Source organism: Sus scrofa, chromosome 5 (assembly GCF_054392235.1).
Source record: "Sus scrofa isolate SSC_HxYL_T2T_F1_AM1 chromosome 5, Sscrofa_HxYL_maternal_Yorkshire_Landrace_v2.0, whole genome shotgun sequence".
NCBI lineage: Eukaryota > Metazoa > Chordata > Mammalia > Artiodactyla > Suidae > Sus > Sus scrofa.
This window is the reverse complement of record NC_139387.1, coordinates 74114393-74133037: the sequence shown is the minus strand read 5'-3', so window position 1 is coordinate 74133037 and position 18645 is coordinate 74114393. Positions and strand designations below refer to the sequence as shown.

The window sequence follows — 18645 nt, the reverse complement described above, 5'->3', positions numbered from 1 at the left end:
TTCTTGACTCTAGGACTGTGGGTACCTATACTATGGATCAGTCTTTGAGGAGGTAGATGGGTGCCAAGTTTGGGAGTCTGGGCACTTCTCCCGAGAGCCCTCAGCGGCGGGCATTCGAGGCGAAAGTTCCTTGAAACACACTTTGGGATGTGGTTCTGCCTGGCCCCAGGCCACAGCATTATCATGCTTCCCACCACCAGCCTCGCCCTCCGGTGAGGCCCCTGCCGGGTCTGTCCCCGCTCTTGAGGCTCTGCTGACTCTGCGCTTTTGCCTCCTTAGTTCTGGCAAGGAGCTTTGCCGGGCCAAGCCGGAACGTCCCACGAGTGAGTATGGCCACGGGGCTGCCCTTTGCTCCCTGGGCACCACTGGAGTCCGTGAGCTCATGCGGCTGACCTAGGCTGCAGGGTGGACGGGCCGCTGTCTGGGGTCGGCCTTGCAGGATGGCCCTGCACTTAGGGATCAGGCCTTCCTACTCACGGGCACCCTGGGGTGGCACTTGCTGCAGCTCCTGTCTATCCAGGGTGTAGCAGGGCCTGAGCTCGGAACCTTTGGAGGAGGCTTGGAACCAGCTCCCTGGCTGGTAGAGATAGAGGCAGGGAGGAGGGGTGGTTTTTCCCAACAGACAGGCTGCTTCTGTGGGTTGGCCAGAATCCTGCAGAAGCGGGTAGCCAGAGCCACTGGCCCCAGGCTCACACGTCCTCTCCTGTCTCCCACAGTGTGAAACCTTTCTCTCAGCAAACCTACACTGTCCAGCCGTCGCTGCCTCTGCCAGGTGGGTCGGCAGTGCCTGGCTCCCTTGCCCCCCTGCGTCTTCTGCTCCAGGCCCCAGACCCCCTTAGGTGCTGCCCTAGCATGTGCTTAGACTGCATCTCCGCCTTCCTGCTTCTCCCCATCCTTTGCTGGGAGCCAAGCCCCTGGTGCTCCTGAGCTGCCTGTCTTCCCCAGCAGGGCTCAGGGCTCGCGGGTTGCACCCAGTTCAAGGGCCAGCGCCCGGGTCCCCGGGCGGCTGTTCCACCTACGTGGTGCCCTGTCCGGCTTGACTCCTAGGATGTCCTCCCTTGGTGACACCATAATCCTCTCCTTCAAGATGGGGGACCAGGAGTTCCTATTGTGTCTCAGTGGGTTATGAACCCAACTAGTATCCATGAGGTCACAGGTTCAATCCCTGGCCTCTCTCAGTGGGTTCAAGGATCTGGTATTGCCATAAGCTGTGGGGTGGGTTGCAGACGCGACTCAGATCCTACATTGCTGTGGCTGTGGTGAAGGCCGGCAGCTCCTGCTCCCATTTGACCTCTAACCTGAGAACTTCCATGTGCCTTGGTATGGCCCTAAAAAAAGGGGGGTAGCTCAGGAGAGCAATGCTTTCTGGCCTGGAGCCCCTGGTTAGCAGGTGGAGGTCCTGCCCTAACTGCTCACATGACCAGCTCTGTCCCTGCGTCTTTCTCAGGAGGGTCTTTCCACCTTCCACGCTGCAGTGCAAGACAGGGTCCCCGCCCTAGACTCCCTTTCCAGCTTGGTCATGATTCCTGCCTTCTTCTGGCCCCATGATCCTCCTGATTTCTGATGGCTGCGTGGTGCTGCCTACCCGCCACCACTCTCTACCCCCAGTCCGTCCCCCCTCTTCCAATCTAGGCTGTGCTTGCCCCTTGCTCCCCCCGTCTTCTCCCAGGCCCTCCTTGTTCTTGCCTGGACCACTGTGGCAGCATCTCCACCGACTCCTCGTCTTCAGTGTCATCCCCCATCCTCCCCAGTAACCCACCCCATCATCTTTTAAAGCATCCATCTCATCCTGCTGCTTCTGGCTTATAATCCTTTAGCAGCTCACTGGTGCCTTCTGAGCTGACTTGTCACTCTCTTTGCCTGGAGCAGTATCTGCCCGGTGCCTGTGTTTTCCGCGTGTTGGGCCGTGTCCGATGTGTGCAAGGCCGTTTTCAGGAAGGCGCGTTTGAACAAATGAATCAGTGATTCAGCACAGGCGTCAAGTACCAGCTGGTGTGTCCAGCATGGTCTCTGCCCCCTGTCCCCCGACTGTTTTTTCTCTGTCTCCTCCCTGGGCTCCTGACTCACCCGCCTTGGCACTTGATGCCAGGAAAAGCTGGTGTGGTCTGGAGGTCTGCCTCCCTGACCTCTCGTCCCCTCCATCACCGAGTCCTGGGATTTTGCTCCCTCCTTGTCCCTCCTGTGTCCCCTCCTCTTCCTTCCACTGCCTTATTCATTTGCTACTCACATAAAAACCCACAAGGACTGTGTTTCTGCTTGCCTTGCCCCTGCCGGCTCCTTTCTCCACACGGAATAGGATCCTTCAGAAATGCATATCTGATCATTCCTCTGTCCTCTTAAAATCCTCTGGTCCCTCTCCTGAGCCCAGACTGAAACTTGCTCCTAACCCAGCAGCCACGGCCCGTCTCCTCAGCCTTGTTTCCTGCCCCGGGACAGACTGCCCTTCCCGTCAGACCTGCTAGGCTGAGCCTCAGCGTCACTGAGCGTCTCACAGCCCCGAGCCTGCTGCCTGGAGCGCCCTTTCCCTGTCCGCACCTGCTGCCTCCCGCTTCTACTTCATAGCTTCTTTAAGCATCACCTTCGGAAGACCTTCCCTGACCACCTCCAAGGTGCCCTGGGAGCTCCGCTGCTGTGCTGAGTGACTCCCCTGTCAGTTGTCCTTGTGTTCAGTGCTTCACTAATTTGCAAACCTGCATCCAGTGCCTGTTCTGGACCAGGCGCTATTCCAGGGGTTGTAGAGACTGCAGTGATGGGCCCCATGTCATTGCAGTCCTTTGTCTGCTCATCTCCCTGGCTGGACCAGAAGCTCCTCCAGGGCAGGAACTAAGCAATGGCTGCCTCGAAAGCCCTCGGTCCAACAGGGGTCCTGCCCCCCACCCCTGTCCCACCCAGCATCCTGTCTCCCTTGAGGGAAATTCTGTGCAGGGCCGTAGGGGACTGAGCTGGTCCAGGCTGAGCTCTCTGCCTGCTGGTCAGTGCTTTGCCCTCCTCCCCACCCCTCCTGGGAGGCCTATTTAAGGCAGACAGCAGGCCCCCCCCGCCAGCTGGTGAGCCTGGGGGCCTGGCGAGGGTGCGGCTGGCAGGCCTGTGGACCAGTTCCCATGTGTGTCCACTGTGTGCAGGGTTCGAGTCTCCCTCAGGACACACCCCGTCGCCCTCCGCACCCCCGGCACCCCCATGGCAGGGCCGCAGTGTGGCCAGTTCCAAGCTCTGGATGTTGGAGTTCTCTGCCTTCCTGGAGCGGCAGCAAGACCCCGACACGGTAGGTTCCGGCATCTGTCCGGCCACTCCACTGCCCCTTCCTCATCCCCAGAGCCTCCTGCTCCCGCCCCTCCTCCAGCTCCGGTCATGCCTGCTCCGCTTCCCCACGCTGCCCTCCTGCCCCGCTCCACCTGGGTCTGGACTTAGGCTCCCTGCTCCTCTCCATCCGTCCCTGTCCTCTGTCTGCTCCCTTCCCCACTTCTTTCTCACTGGAGCCCCCCCCCACCTGCTGCTCCCTCCTCAGAGCTTGGGCCCCATCCTGGTCCCCTCAGCCCTGTCCCCTCCCTGCTCCCTCCATGTCCTTGTTCCACCCAGCTCCACGCACAGGCTGCTCTGCCCTTGCCCTGGGGCTCTGAGGAGCCTCCTGTCTGCCCCACATCTCAGGACACCAGCAGGGAGCAGCAGTCCACCCCCACCCTGTCCCCTTCAGTGTCCACTGTCCCGGGTGACCAGGATCACCCGCAAAGATCAGGGGAGCTGAGTGGCACCCAGCCAGGGGGCCAGGATGCCAAAGCCAGGGACACTTCACTGACGGCTTCACTTTGACATTTTCCTTAATCTTTTCTTTTTTTTTTTTTTTGTCTTTTTGCCTTTTTTTCTAGGGCCGCACCTGCGCATATAGAGGTTCCCAGGCTAGGGGTCTAATCAGAGCTGTAGCCGCTGGCCTACACCAGAGCCACAGCAACACGGGATCCAAGCCGTGTCTGCGACCTACCCCATAGCTCACGGCAACGCCGGATCATCAACCCACTGAGCAAGGCCAGGGATCGAACCTGCAACTTCATGGTTTCTTGTCGGACTCATCAACCACTGAGCCACGACAGGAACTCTTTTTTTTTTTTTTGTCTTTTTAGGGCCGCACCCTTGGCATAAGGAGGTTCCCAGGCTAGGGAGTCCCGTCAGAGCTGTAGCCACAGCAACTCGGGATCCGAGCCGTGTCTGCGACCTATATACCTCAGCTCATGGCAACGCTGGATCCTTAACCCACTGAGCAAGGCCAGGGATCGAACCCGAGTCCTCATAGATGCCAGTCAGGTTTGTTAACTGCTGAGCCACGACGAGAAATCCCACGTTGACATTTTCAGACATTTTTTAGGTGAGGAGCCCATTAATCAAACACACTGTCCCTCAGAAGCCTAGCAAGGGCCTCAAAAGAAGTGAATTTTTTTGGTTGCAGTGAAGGGCTCCAGGGGGGAGTGCACCCTGTCTGGGCCAGTGGTTTTCCATCACAGATGAGGTAACGGGGATGCAAAGAGAGAAAGTGACTTGCCTGAGGGTGTTTGGTGACGGGGTCAGGACTCAGCATAATACCCGTCGCAGCTACAGTGAGCCGAGCACCTGCTGGGGGCTGGCCCGCACCAGGTGCACGACACCTGCGAATCTGCTTTCCTTTACCTTCAGCCCTTCTACTGGCTCCGTTTTACCAGTGGGGAAACCGAGGCCTGAGCCCTGGCATCCTCCGCTGTGGGCCCCCGGCTGGACTCTGAGCCTGGTCTGGTCTGTCGGCCCCGCTGCCCCTGCGGCTCCTCAGACCAGCCGTTCTGTCCACAGTACAACAAGCACTTGTTTGTGCACATCGGCCAGTCGAGCCCCAGCTACAGCGACCCCTACCTCGAAGCCGTGGACATCCGCCAGATCTACGACAAGTTCCCCGAGAAGAAGGGCGGCCTCAAGGAGCTCTTTGAGCGGGGCCCCTCCAACGCCTTTTTCCTCGTGAAGTTCTGGGTAAGCCCCTGACGGCCTCGTCCTTCCTACCCCAGCACATGGATGGCCTTGGAGAGGAAGGAGGAGAGGTGGGCATGGGTGCCCTTGCGGGTGGGCTCTGGGGCGGGCGGGACCAGTGTGAAGGGACCAGCGGGCACGGAGAGCCCTCCAGTGGCAGGAGCTCAGACCCGTGGGGCCACTGGTACCCCTGAGCGAGGTCCCCTCCTGGCGGGTGGTGACGAAGACCTACAGGAGACCCCGAGGGGTAAGCAGAGAGCCCCCCAGCCACCTGAGGCATTGAATGCCGAGGTTTCCAGGCTGGAGTGGGGCAGCTGTTGGGCTGGACAGGGCTTGGAGATGTGGACTGTTGACTCAGGTCACCCCCAAAGAAACGCCGGGCTTCTCAAACAGCTCAGCCTGTAGCTTGGCCTCCACTGCCCCCCACCCCCGCCTCACCCCTGCATGGGTATTGTGTGCATAGAGCCCCCTCCTCTCAAAACCTCCTCCAAGACCGGGAGGCATGGTACCTGGTCTGGGCGTCCAGCACCCACAGAAAAACAGTTGCAGGGAAAAGCACAAAGTAAGACAGCAGGTGGAAGGGCAGGCAGTCCTGGCGGGTGATGGGAGCCTGAAGCTGGGCCTGGGTGGCTCTGCCGACGTTCCTCTTCCCGCATCATCCCGACGCAGCTCAGGGAGTCTCACCCTTTATTTGATCCCAGACCACCTTGACCATCTGAAAGCTGTGCTTTTCCTAGAGGTGGGCATGTTCCCCCAAAAGTCTATGTGATTCCAGGTGGCTTCCAGGCTCCTGGCTTGGAACTCTCAGCCCAGCTCTCATCCACAGCCAAACGCGTGGGGCCAGCTGCCTGCAGGGGGTCAGAAACCCAGGGCCTGGATCCTGGGTTTGTATCCACAGGACAGCTTGCTCTGCGAGCAGGTGGACATTGGCCCTGGGCCGTTAGGGATGGTAAAGTCTATTAGGTGGAAAAAGGAAAGGGCTGTTAAAGGCTCAGGAGGCAGGAGAAAGGGCTTCCCGGGTCGCTGGTCGTGGGTAAACTTGTGCGAGAGGGGCAGTAGAAAGAAAAGCGTGAGAGGTGAACTAGGTGCTGGAAGGTCCGCATCCTACGAAGGTCAGCATCTATCCTGGGATGAAAAACAGGTGATTGTGTCTTTTATTTCATCTCATTTTTAAATCAATGCATGTTCATAGTTATTAACACCAAGAGGCTTGTAAGAACAGGCATCAGATTCTTGTCCCAGTCCTTTTAACCCCAGCCCTAATCCCAAGAGGCCATCACTGTAAAGTGTCACTGTTTTTTCTGTTTTCTCTCCTGAGTCCTAAATAATATGCTTATATGGCTATGCTTTGATTTTTGTTTTGTTTTGTTTAATTTCATGGCTGTACCCATGGCATATGGAAGTTCCTAGGCCAGGGATCAAATCTGAGCTACAGCTGAGACCTATCCCACAGCCAGGAACTCCAAATCATATTCTTTTTTTGTTTCATTTTGGCCACCCCAAGGCATATGGAGTTTCCAGTCCAGGGATCAGATCCAAGCCACAGTTGATACCTAAGCTGCAGCTGCAGCTGCAGCAACTCCAGATCCTTAACCCACTCTGCTGGGCCGGGGATCAAACCTGTGTCCCAGTGTTCCCAACACGCCATCCATCCCATTGAGCCACAGCGGGAGCTCCCCAAATCAATTATTTACATGCATTTACTTTTTTTTTTTCTTTTTTAGGGCTCCATCTGTGGCATATGGAAGTTCCCAGGCTGGGGATCGACTTGGAGCTGCAGCTGCTGGCCTACACCACAGCCATAGCAGCACGGGATATGAGCCTCGTCTGCAGCTTACACTGCAGCTCATGGCAACACCAGGTCCTTAATCCACTGAGTGAGGCCAGGGATTGAACACGTGTCCTCATGGATACTGTTTGGGTTGGTTACCGCTGAGCCACAACAGGAACTCCTGTTTACCTTTTTGAGAAACTGCCAGACTGTCTTCCAAAGTGGCGGCCCCGCTTTACATCTCCCCCAGCTGTGTGTGAGCGTCTCAGTCTCTCCACACCCTCGGCAACACTTGATATTTTCTGTGATGATGGCTGTCCCAGTGGGTAGGAAGTGGATTTCCCTGTGCTTATTGGCCATTCATACACCTTCTTTGGAGAAACGTCTATTCAGCTCCTTTGTCCATTTAAAAAAAATTATTCAATGAATTTATTACATTTATAGTTGTACAATGATCATCACAATCCAGTTTTATCGGATTTCCATCCCACACCCCCAGCGCATCCCCCCACCCCCCAACCTGTCTCCTTTGGAAACCATATGTTTTTCAAAGTCTGTGAGTCAGTATCTGTTCTGCAATGAAGTTAATTGTGTCCTTTTTTCAGATTCCACATGTCAGTGAGAGCATTTGATGTTGGTGTCTCATTGTCTGACTTCACTCAGCATGATAATTTCTAGGTCCATCCGTGTTGCTAAAAATGCCGGTATTTCATTCCTTTTAATGGCTGAGTAATATTCCATTGTGTGTATGTACCACATCTTCTTGATCCACTCCTCTGTCAATGGACATTTAGGTTGTTTCCACGTTTTGGCTGTTGCAAATAGTGCTGCAATGAACATCAGAGTGCATGTGTCTTTTCGAATAATGGTTTTCTCTGGATAGATACCCAGGAGTGGGTTCTTTGCCCATTTTTTGATTGGCTTCTTTGGCTTTTATTATCAAGTTATGAGTTCTTCATATATTATAGAGAGAAGTCTCTTTTCAGATACATGACTTATAGATATGGACCCTATTCTGTCTTTTTTCACATTCTTTTGTGTGTGTGTCTTAATTTTTTTTATTCTCTATTATTGAAGTATAGTTGATTTACAATGTTTCAGGAAAACAGCGAAGTGATTCACTTATATATCTATGTCTATATTCTTTTTCAAATTCTTTCCATTTTAAGTTATTACAAGATATTGAGTATAATTCCCTGTGCTATGCAGTAGGTCTTTGCTACTTTTTTTTTTTTTTTGGCTGTCCCTCATGGCATGTGGAATTTCCCAGGCCAGGGATTGATCCCACTCCACAGCAATGACCCAAGTGGCTGCAGTGACAATGCCAGATCCTCGATGATGCGCTGCACCACAGGGAACTCCTATCTTTTTTACACATAGTCGTGTCTGTCTTTCTTTTCTTTCTTTTCTTTTCTTTTCTTTTCTTTTCTTTTCTTTTCTTTTCTTTTCTTTTCTTCTCTTCTCTTTTCTTTTCTTTTCTTTTCTTTTCTTTCTTCCTTCCTTTCCCTCTTTCTTTCTTTCTTTCTTTCTTTTGAAGGCTGCTCCCTCAGCATATGGAGGTTCCCAGGTTAGGGGTCCAATCAGAGCTGAAGCCGCTGGCCTGCGCCAGAGCCACAACAACGCCAGATCTGAGCCGAATCTGCAACCTACACCACAGCTCACAGCAACGCTGGATCCTTAACCCACTGAGCAAGGCCAGGGATCGAACCTGAAACCTCGTGGTTCCTAGTCAGATTCGTTTCCACTGCACCACAACAGGAACTCCAAGTGGTGTGTTTCTGTTAAACCCAAATTTCCAAGTTTTCCTCTCCCCTCTTTCCCTTTGGTAACCCTAAGCTTGTTTTCTATGTCTGTGTCTTTTCGCATTCTCGAGAGTGTCCTCTGAAGCTTTTCATTCTGATGAAGTCCTGAGTATCCTTTCTTTCATTGCTCTGGCCATTTGTCCACATGTCAGGGGCTGGGAGCTCTGTGGGCAAGGCAGGCTTGTCACCTGCTGGGCTGGAGTTGGGGAGCCCACTGTTCTACTGAGGAGACCAGTCAGTGTCAGCATTTCCCTGAACCTTTTTCTTTCCTGGGGAGGTTCAGCATCTCCAGGGACACCTCCCCCCATTCCCCTGGCAGGGACATATGTGGTCACGAGCATTCCAGCAGTGGGGCAGGGAGGTCGGTGAGGGGAGCCAACCGTTTTTCAGGGGGTTTCTCCTAATGCCCCATCTCTTCTTCTCTCACGTGCCAGTGTCCCCAAAACCTGATGCCCTCCTGTTTCTCCCTCTGATGGGCTGAGAGGGGCCCTGGAGGGAGGCCTGACCACTCTCCTATGTCGCTGACCCCTCACCTGGAACCCGTCTGAAGGCCCTTTTAGTTTGTCATTCCTCTTGCTTCCCTGGAGAAGCTGTTTTAGTTCAGATCGATGTCAGTCCTTGATTGATTGAACTCTCCTGTCAGTTTGTTCTCGTCTGTTTCCTTCATCTCTGTGGGGCCGCATGGTAAAAAGACCTGTGCTCTCATCCTGCTCGGCTCTCTGGAAGGGAAATGTGAATGTGTATGGTCAGTTTCCCATGTGACCCAGGGGTCCAGGGGTACCACCTCTAATGTATGGGTAGCCATTGTTGGAATGCTGGGCCGAGAAGGATCTGGAGGGAGCCACTCTTGGATCGACTGGTAATGTCTGCCATGGTTGCAGCATGGGGTGCGAGTGGTGCATTTCACTGAAGTGGTTCATTTTTGAACAGGGCATGGCATGGCCACAGTTGTGCTTGGATGGATGCATCAGCCGTCCAGATGGGAAGCAAGTGGGGAACGGCTAGAATACAGGCCAAGCTAGAGACCTCACCTCTGTAGGGCCTCAGCTGGAGAGGCTGGCTTTACAGTGTGATGTATGAGGCAGGATGCCTGGCTCCCTTTTCTCAGGAAGAGCTTAAACTGTCACACTTCCCTTTTCCCTCTCCCTCCTCTCCCTTCTAGCCTTGATCATGGGAATTGGAACCAAGAGGCTTTGCTGAGGGCAGCCTATTAGCATTGTCACCTTGCAGCCGGCAGTGGCAACTCCCATTTCCTGCTGTGCATTCAGGGAGGCTCCTGCCTTTCCTTCAGGCCGCCTCCGCCCTCTCTCTTGTGCTCCTTCCTCCACCCCTCAAGCCTCTCCAGGCTCAGCCTTGACTCTGAAGAAGGCCCTTGGCTCCGCCACTCCGAGGGTCCGATTTGGGGTGAACTCTAACCAGGGAGGCCTGGCTGGCAGGAGGCTTTGATGGAAACACTGCCCTGATGGGGGAAGAGGGCATATTAGGGGGCTTTTCACTAGCTCCTGCCTCCTTTAGTTGGTGGTAATATTCTGTATTCTTTTGCCACCATCCAGATGGGAACCACCTAGGCCCCCATTTCACAGGTGGGGGAAACCGAGGCATGACGTGAGAAAGGGCTCTGAGCCACTGAGTCAGGGCAAGCCTCCCTCTTCTGGTCCTCCCTGTAATGTACATGAGGAGGGAGTCAGGGCAGCCAGTGGAAGGTCACCCCAGGCACTGAGTCCCTTTACCTGTATCACCATGTGTTATCCTTGCCACCCCCAAAGGGTGGACGTTGGCAGCCTTGTTTTCTAGCGGGGAGACTGAGGCACAGAGAGGTGAAGCGACTTGTCAGGGCTGCCCGGTTCATAGGGACAGAATCGGGATTCAGACCCAGGCAGTCGGCTCTAGAGTGTCCCTGCGACTGTCCCACTAAGGCATCCTGCTTTGCCAAGTGTCTGGTACCCTGTGGGGCCCTGGTGCTCCCCTGCTTCTGGTGGAGAAGGCTCTGAATTGCCTAAAGAAGGGCCCCTGGCCCCTGAGGAGCGGCAGCCACTGGGGGCATGGAGAGAGCAGAATTAGCTGTGCACTTGGGGTTCTGGGGTTTTCTAGAGCTTGGGTGTCCCTTCCAGGAAATGGCAGGGGTGTCTTACCTGGAGGTGAGAGGTGGTCAGTGGGGAAGAGGAGCCTGAGTGCCCTTGTCTAGCCTGGCTCGAGGTGCTGGTCCTCTCCTTCCTCTCTGACTCTAGGGAGACTGGAAGTGGGGGTGCTAGGAGAAGAGAAGGTGGGCACAGTGGTGCCAGAGTGTGATGGCGCAGGCTCCACATCCTGTGCTGTGTGGATCCAACAGGAGCTCACGTTCCAAGTGGGAGAGCAGATCTCAGCGCCCTGGGGCGGTCACCACCACGTAGGGTGGGACGTGGGCTACCAGCAAGCCCTCCGGGCGTGTCAGCAAGCACCCTGGGTCCGGCTGGGGCGTTGAGGCTCTGCCCTCGTGGGAGAGCTGTGTCCTGAGGGAATCTCGGCACCACTGGCCCCTGCTTCTCCAGCTGAAAAACCAGCACTTTGTTCTTGACGGCCTGCAACTTGCTGAGGACCCTGATGTGTGTCAGCTGGCAGTGAAGGGGACCGTGCACCTGCCCAGCCCTTGTCTGAGCCTCTCTGAAGGCCAGGGGCTTAGGGAGGGTGAGAGTGAGTGAAATGGGAGCCGGGGGGCATGTTGGCAACCCGGGCACCTTGGCCGTCACCTGGTCCCCCTCCTGCTGTGTGGGGAAGGCAGAGGCCCAAGGAAGTACAGGTCTGTGATGTGGGGAAAGAAAGCCCCCTGCCTGTTAACTGTGAGACTTGGTCCGTCGTGGGGTCCTCGCAGGCAGCTTGGGCATCCACAGCTGTCCTGATCCCTCCTTTCCTGCCCCCTGCCCCCAGCTGATGTGAGACTGGCTGCACAGATAGAAAGGGAAGCAGGGAGATCCCATTGTGGCTCAGCAGAAACAAATCTGACTAGTATCCATGAGGATGCAGGTTCGATCCCTAGCATTGCTCAGTGGGTTAAGGATCTGGACATTGCTGTGAGCTGTGGTGTGGGTAACAGATGTGGCTTAGATCCTGCATTGCTGTGGCTGTGGCTGTGGCCAGCTCCAATGCTATCCTTAGCCTGAAAACTTCCATATGCCATGGGTGAGGCCCTAAAAAGACAAAAAAAAAAAAAAAAAAAAAAAAAAAAAAAATGGAAGGAGAAAGGGAAGCAGCCAGGCCAGGACACGGTGCCACCTCCCCCAGACCTCCCTTTTCCTGCCTGGTGATTTGCTCTTCCTGCCCTCAGGCCCTGGGCATGTAGGCAGGGAGGTGGGCAGGGCCCACTTGGAGTGGGAGGAGGACTTGGGTGTCCACCAGCCTCCCAGCCCCTCCTGCTGAAGTTGCTGTTCTCACTGGTGGGGCTGGGTGGTAAGTCATGGGCTGGCGGACGGCCAGGACAAATCGATTCCATTGGAGGCAGGATCGGGTGCAGGAGAGATTGGGTGTGCTCCACGGAGTGCAGGGGCTGAGAAGCTGAAGGCCCCCCACCTCCCCCAGGACATGTGAGACCACTGGAGGCCACCTCTGTCCTTAGGGCATGAGAGAGGGAACTCTTGACAGTGATGGCCAGTAACTCCAGGCTGGAGATTGAGAATGCTAGGCATGGAGTTCCCACTGTTGCACGGTGGAAATGAATCCGACTAGTATCCATGAGGATGTGGGTTCGATCCCTGGCCTTGCTCAGTGAATCTGAGATCTGGCGTTGCCGTGAGCAGTGGTGTGGGTCGCAGACACAGCTGGGATCCCGCTTTGTTGTGGCTGTAGCTGGCAGATGCAGCTTTAATTCGACCCCTAGCCTGGGAACTTCCATATGCCACGGGTGCTGCCCTAAAAAGCAAAAAAAAAAAAAAAAGAGTAAGAAAATGCTGGGCAGGGCTGTGTGGGGAGGAGAGTGCCCCAGACTGTCCTGTCATGGGGCCCCGACATTTCTTCCACGCACATACCAGCACATGACAATGATCTGAGCCCCCGCCCCCCAGCCCCCACACCCGGCTGTCCTGGCTCATCTGTCCGTCACCCGATCCCCCGCACCTGTTCCAGGCACAGCCTGGGAGCTGCCCACCGCACCTCAGCTATGAATAGGGTGGATGGTGGGAGGGGTGGGGGGGCACCTCTCAGGGTAACTCGGGGGGCAGCTTTGCCCTCAGGCTGAGAATGCAGAGAAGCCAAGCTTGTTTGGGGAAGATGCTCAGAGTCGGGGATACACGGTGGGCAGGAAACCCCTGCATGAGAGGGTTTTAGAAGGACTTAATTAGAAGGATGTAATTGGAAGGATGGCACTGAGGACAGTGAGGGGCTTGGGGTGTGTGCTGTCACTGGCTGAGGTCCAAGCAGCAGGACCACGGGATGGGTTCTGGGCAGACTTTGGACCATCTTGTCTGTGGGTTTTTTTTTTTTTTTTTTTTTGTCTTTTTGCCTTTTCTAGGGCCACTCCTGTGGCATATGGAGTTTCCCAGGCTAGGGGTCTAATCAGAGCTGTAGCCGCCGGCCTACAGCACAGCCACAGCAACTTGAGATCCGAACCGCATCTGTGACCCACACCACGGCTCATGGCAACGCCAGATCCTTAACCCACTGAGCAAGGCCAGGGATTGAACCACAACCTCATGGTTCCTAGTCAGATTTGTTAACCACTGAGCCACGACGGGAACTCCTGTTTTTTTTTTTTTTTAATAAGTTTTATTGGAGTCTAGTTGACCTGGAAGTTGTGTTCCTTTCAGGTCTACAGCAAAGTAAATCCATTACACATAAGCATATATCTGCTCCTTTTCAGATTCTTTTCCCATATAGGTTATTACAGAGTACTGAGCAGATTACCCTGTGCTATACAGTTGGTCTTCGTTACTTATCTATTTTATATTTAGCAGTGTGTATATGTCAATCCCAACCTCCCCAGTTTTTCTGTCCCACCCCACATTTCCCCTTTGGTAACCATGATTTTGGTTTCAAAATCTTTGGGTCTGTTTCTGTTTTATAAGTTCTTTTGTATCCTTTTTTTTTAGATTCCATATATAAGTGATATCATATGATATTTGTCTTGGACTTAACTTCTCATGATAATCTCAATCCAGGTCCATCCACATTGCTGCAAATGGCATTATTTCATTTTTTTATGGCTGAGTAATAGTCCATTGTGTGTATGTACCACATCTTCACTATCCCATCCTCTGCGGATGGACATTTAGGTTGCTTCTATGTCTTGGCTATTGTAAACAGTGCTCCAGTGAATATTGGGGTGCATGTGTCTTTTTGACTTAGGGTTTTCTCGCTTGTGGGATTTTTCTCTCTGCCCCCATCTCCTCCCTCTCTCAACCACCAGCTCACCTATTCTATTTGCTCTTATACAAGTCACAAAACCCTTAAGAGCAGAGGCAATGCTGTGGTTTCTTTGGGTCCCCTGCCTGGCTGTGCTGGGCCAGGCAGGATAAACGGGTGAGTTAGGGATTGGAAGGGCCAGGCAAGAGGGAGGCGAGGCCAGAAGACCCAGGGCAATATTGGGGTTAGGGGGTGGGGCTGGGGCTCAGGGGACTGGTGGGGATGCAGGAGAAGGAGGTCCTTGCTTGTGATCACAGGACCGCTCCTCACCCAGAGCCACCGAGGGGTGAGTTATTCCTGTGTGCCCTGTACCAGGCCCAGCCCCAGCCCTGGGAGAGCTCGGTTCCTGCCTCCAGGGTGCTTACCATCTGGAAGGGGCAGGGCCACCTGACTAGGTGGTGCCAACACAGGGTGGTGACAGGCACATCCCATCGCTGCGGAATGCTGGACAGCTGCTGCCACATGCGCTAGGGAGAGCCTGGGAGGGGCAGTGCCAGCCCTGCCCAAGCCCCAGGCACAGCACCTGAATCCACATTTCTTCTATAACAAGGGATCGTTTTCATATCTATTAGAAAACCCAGAATCCCTGATTTCATGGATATAATTGCTCAGGAAAAGAACGGGTTGATTGAAAAGAAACTCTTGGGGCATACCCACACGAAGGAACGGCCTTAATTAGGCCGTGTAGGGGAGGAGCTGGTGGTGGCTGAAGTTGGAGGCATCATTTTATGTCCTGGCCTCACCCGCTGGCCAGCATCACTCCCCTCGTCCCGGTGCCTGCCCTTCGCAGAGGCGGGGCTCCCTGCCAGCTCTTGTCCAGGCACAGCCCACACTTCTCTCGAGCACACGAACTGTCCCTTGGTTTCCAAGGAGGAGCCTGTGACTTAGAGGAGAAAACAGGAGACAGGGAGCGGGTGTGGGCCCCAGGTCACCTTCTGGGTAACTGCATGGCCTTGAGCCCATCCCAGCAGCAATTAATTCCCCCCCAAAGGCCTGGCCCACCCCCGCAGGACCCTTGGGCATTCCCTGACCCTACCCGCGCCCTGCTCCACCTTCACCACAGGCAGAGAAACTGCTGCTTATTTCAGAGCCAAGCAGTGACATGAATGCAGCTATAATTCTTTTGCTTCCTTCCTAATGGCCTTGTGAAAGCCATTGCTGAGCGCACTGAAACATTTGCCATCTAATTCAGCGTCAAAGCAGCCTTTATTTTCCTCATCAAAGTAACACATCCTCATTCCATCTCATAACCTGCTTTTCTTTTTCTCCACTCAACGTTATGTTGTAGTCAGTTCACAAGAGTAACAACAGATCCCTCTCATCGTGGCGTGTGCGATGTATTATCTCTATTGTGCTTAAGACTTTTGAGCCCCTGCTAGTCTAGAAAGTGTTCTTGGAAGTTCCTTCGTGGCGCAGTGGTTAACGAATCCGACTAGGAACCATGAGGTTGCGGGTTCGGTCCCTGCCCTTGCTCAGTGGGTTAATGATCTGGCGTTGCCGTGAGCTGTGGTGTAGGCTGCAGACGCGGCTCGGATCCTGCGTTGCTCTGGCTCTGGCGTAGGCCGGTGGCTACAGCTTCGATTGGACCCCTAGCCTGGGAATCTCCACATGCTGCAGGAGCGGCCCAAGAAATAGCAAAAAAAAAGACAAAAAAAAAAAAAAAAAAGAAAGAAAGTGTTCTTGCTCTTGGAAACCTTTTCTCCCCAAAGGAGAGAAAAGTAATGGCTTTGACGTTCCCTAATGGACAGGGATGGAACAGTCCGGGGCCCGGCTCTGCATCTGCTGGAAACTTCCCCGGGTTCTGGGGTTCCCCTTTTGCAAGAGAGGTCTCCGTGTCAGAGTCTTTATCAAAGTCTGGCAGCCCCCCTGCATTTGTGGGGCTGCCCTCTGGGTCCTGCTTGGCAGCGACTTCCCACTAGTGTGTGTGTGGGAGGGAGGCTCTGCCTAAGAAGGAACTTCTGGTAATCTTTTGGCACATTTCTGAGTCTGAAGTTCCTCTCTTAGCTCCCTGACTCAAATGGGTTCTGGGGGTGAGGACCCTTCTGTGGTTGAAGCCTTCAGAAATAAAATTCCTGGAGTTCCCGTCGTGGTGCAGTGGTTGACGAATCTGACTAGGAGCCATGAGGTTGCAGGTTCGATCCCTGGCCTCGCTCAGTGGGTTAAGTATCCGGCGTTGCTGTGAGCTGTGGTGTAGATCACAGACGCGGCTTTGGTCTGGCATTGCTGTGGCAGCTGTAGCTCCGATTTAGACCCCTAGCCTGGGAACCTCCATATGCCGCAGGTACGGCCCTTAAAAGAAAAAAAAAGAAAATAAATGAAATTCCTGCCTCAACATCACCAAGGCACCCAACTGTCTTGCCAGGCTGGGAAGGTGGGTGCCCCTGTGGCAAAGGGGCTCTGTGAGCAGGTGCTAACCAGACCTCTCGGACTAGTGAGAGGAAGAGCCAAACAGAAGGAGGCTGGCGTTGGGGAGATTGGCCTGGAGGTGGAACAGAGGTGCAGAAGGTCAGGGGTGGCCGGACTCACAGTGCACAGAGAGAGCAAGAGGCCAGCCCCCAAAGCCATTGCTTAAAGGGCACTGGCAGGGTCCTGAAGACCAGTTTGGGGCCCCGCCTACTGGGCTGTTGGTACCTGGCAGGCAGCAGGGGCCGGAGGCTAATGCAGGGGAGCCCTTTGCCTTTGTTTGGGCCACAGGACCTGACTTCATACCAGTCCTGCTGCGGACAGAATGGAGGCTTTCACACACCCTTCGGCCAGGTTCTTTCCAAGCCTCCTGAGTGAGTCCTGGCCCTGGGACCTGGGCTGTGGCCCCAGAGGCCTCCTTGACGCTGCCCCGAGCAGGGCCCCTCTGAATCCCCTTCTTGCTTTCCCCTTGTCTCCCTCCAGGCAGACCTCAACACCAACATTGAGGACGAGGGCAGCTCCTTCTACGGCGTCTCCAGCCAGTACGAGAGCCCCGAGAACATGATCATCACCTGCTCCACCAAGGTCTGCTCCTTCGGCAAGCAGGTGGTGGAGAAAGTGGAGGTAGGGCCACGCCGCCCACACCCCTGCAGCCTGGGCTTCGGCCGCTGCTCACCTCTTTCCCCACACTGAGTTCATGAAGTCTTACCTTCACCCCTCAGCTTGCGATAACCCCCCTCGCATCAACCCATGGGAGGCTGGGCACCCCCATCCCAGTGGGGAGCCTTCCCAACACACCTGCGCCGAGCCCCGCCCACAGCGCGGAACCTTAGGGTGGAGTCTGGGCATCAGCGACTCTGAAAAGCCCTTCACGTTGTTCTAATGACATTTTTATTTCGAGATAATTGTGGATCTACAGGCAATTGTCATCCCTTCCCTAGTTCCCCAGTGGCAGCATCCTACATACCTAGAGTGTAACAAGAACCGCCTGGCAGGAGACAGTGATGCAATCCACCAGCCTGATTCAGATTTCCTCCATTTACACACACTCACTGGTGTGCACATGTTTGTGTGTGTGTGTGTGTGTGTGTGTGTGTGCGCGCGCGCGCGCATCCCCAGGCATGCATGCCAATGGATAGGTACACATATGTGACGGTTCTGTGGGCGCAAGGGTCCCTGTGGCCCTGTCCCCATGTGCAACCAGAGTTGGGGCATCATTCTGTCCCGTCTGGCCATTCGCCCCTCTGTGTCTTTAAGCTCCTTCTTCTAACACCCAGCTGCTGGGTCACTGGGGGGAGGGCTCTCTGTTCTCAAGGGCCTCCTGAGAGGCCTCTCCTTCTACTACGAGTGGGTTATGGAGCTTCCTCTTGGAGCTGGGTCTGGCTGGAGGTGGGCAGAGACCTCCTAAGCTGCGCTGTCCCTGGGTCCTGCAGACCGAGTACGCGCGCTATGAGAACGGCCATTACTCCTACCGCATCCACCGGTCCCCGCTGTGTGAGTACATGGTCAACTTCATCCACAAGCTGAAGCACCTGCCCGAGAAGTACATGATGAACAGCGTGCTGGAGAACTTCACCATCCTGCAGGTGTGTGTGTGTGTGTGCGCACGCGTGCAAGTGTATGTGTGGGCAGGCGGGGGCGGGGCGCAGATGTGTCGAGTGGGGCAGAAGTGAGCAGTGGGCAGAGCAGAGGGCATGCCGTCTCCTGGGGCCCAGACCCCCTCCTCTCCTCACCCCTGCAGGTGGTCACCAACAGAGACACACAGGAGACCCTGCTGTGCGTCGCGTATGTCTTCGAGGTGTCAGCCAGCGAGCATGGGGCTCAGCATCATATCTACCGGCTGGTGAAGGAATAAGAGACCAGGGAGCAGGGAGGGGGGACGAGACATCGTGTGTGCCGGGACGTGGGGAGGGGACCTATGGGGGCAGCCCCCCCCCCGAAGTGCCAAGAGAGTTGAAGTCACGACTCTTCTACCCAGGAACAAACCGTGCCTGAACCTGCAGTGCCTAATCCCAAATAAACCCAAGATCTGTGTATTTTCAGAGGAACTGATCTGGCTGTGTGAGCCTTGGGAGGGACCGAGGGAGAAGGGGGCTTCCTGGGGAGCAGGCTGGAAGCAGCCCCAGGGGTGCCTCTCGTGCAGTTCTGAAGCCGAGGCCCCAGCGGACTCAGCCAGGAGTGTCACCAGATGCTGAAGTTCAAGATCCGATGGTCCCTGTGGTGCATGGGCATCTCTGCCCTCTGCTGCAGCCATGCTGCGAGGCCTGAGGAGGGTGTGGGTCCTCCCTCCTATGCGGGCACTGCAGCCACCTAGGA

General features: G+C 55.0%; 1 protein-coding gene across 1 annotated transcript in view; it reads left to right on the top strand.

Annotated features, from left to right (window-relative positions):
- TEAD4 (TEA domain transcription factor 4) overlaps positions 1–18376 on the top strand; it is a 64256-nt gene extending 45880 nt beyond the window's left edge. Inside the window, exons 7-13 of the mRNA NM_001142666.2 lie at positions 280–323; positions 717–772; positions 3123–3262; positions 4813–4986; positions 16813–16953; positions 17763–17915; positions 18071–18376. Of these exons, the coding sequence (NP_001136138.1) occupies positions 280–323; positions 717–772; positions 3123–3262; positions 4813–4986; positions 16813–16953; positions 17763–17915; positions 18071–18184 (822 nt within the window). The 3' untranslated portion in view covers positions 18185–18376. The remainder of the gene's footprint in view (positions 1–279; positions 324–716; positions 773–3122; positions 3263–4812; positions 4987–16812; positions 16954–17762; positions 17916–18070) is intronic.
- Positions 18377–18645: the final 269 nt, after the last annotated feature.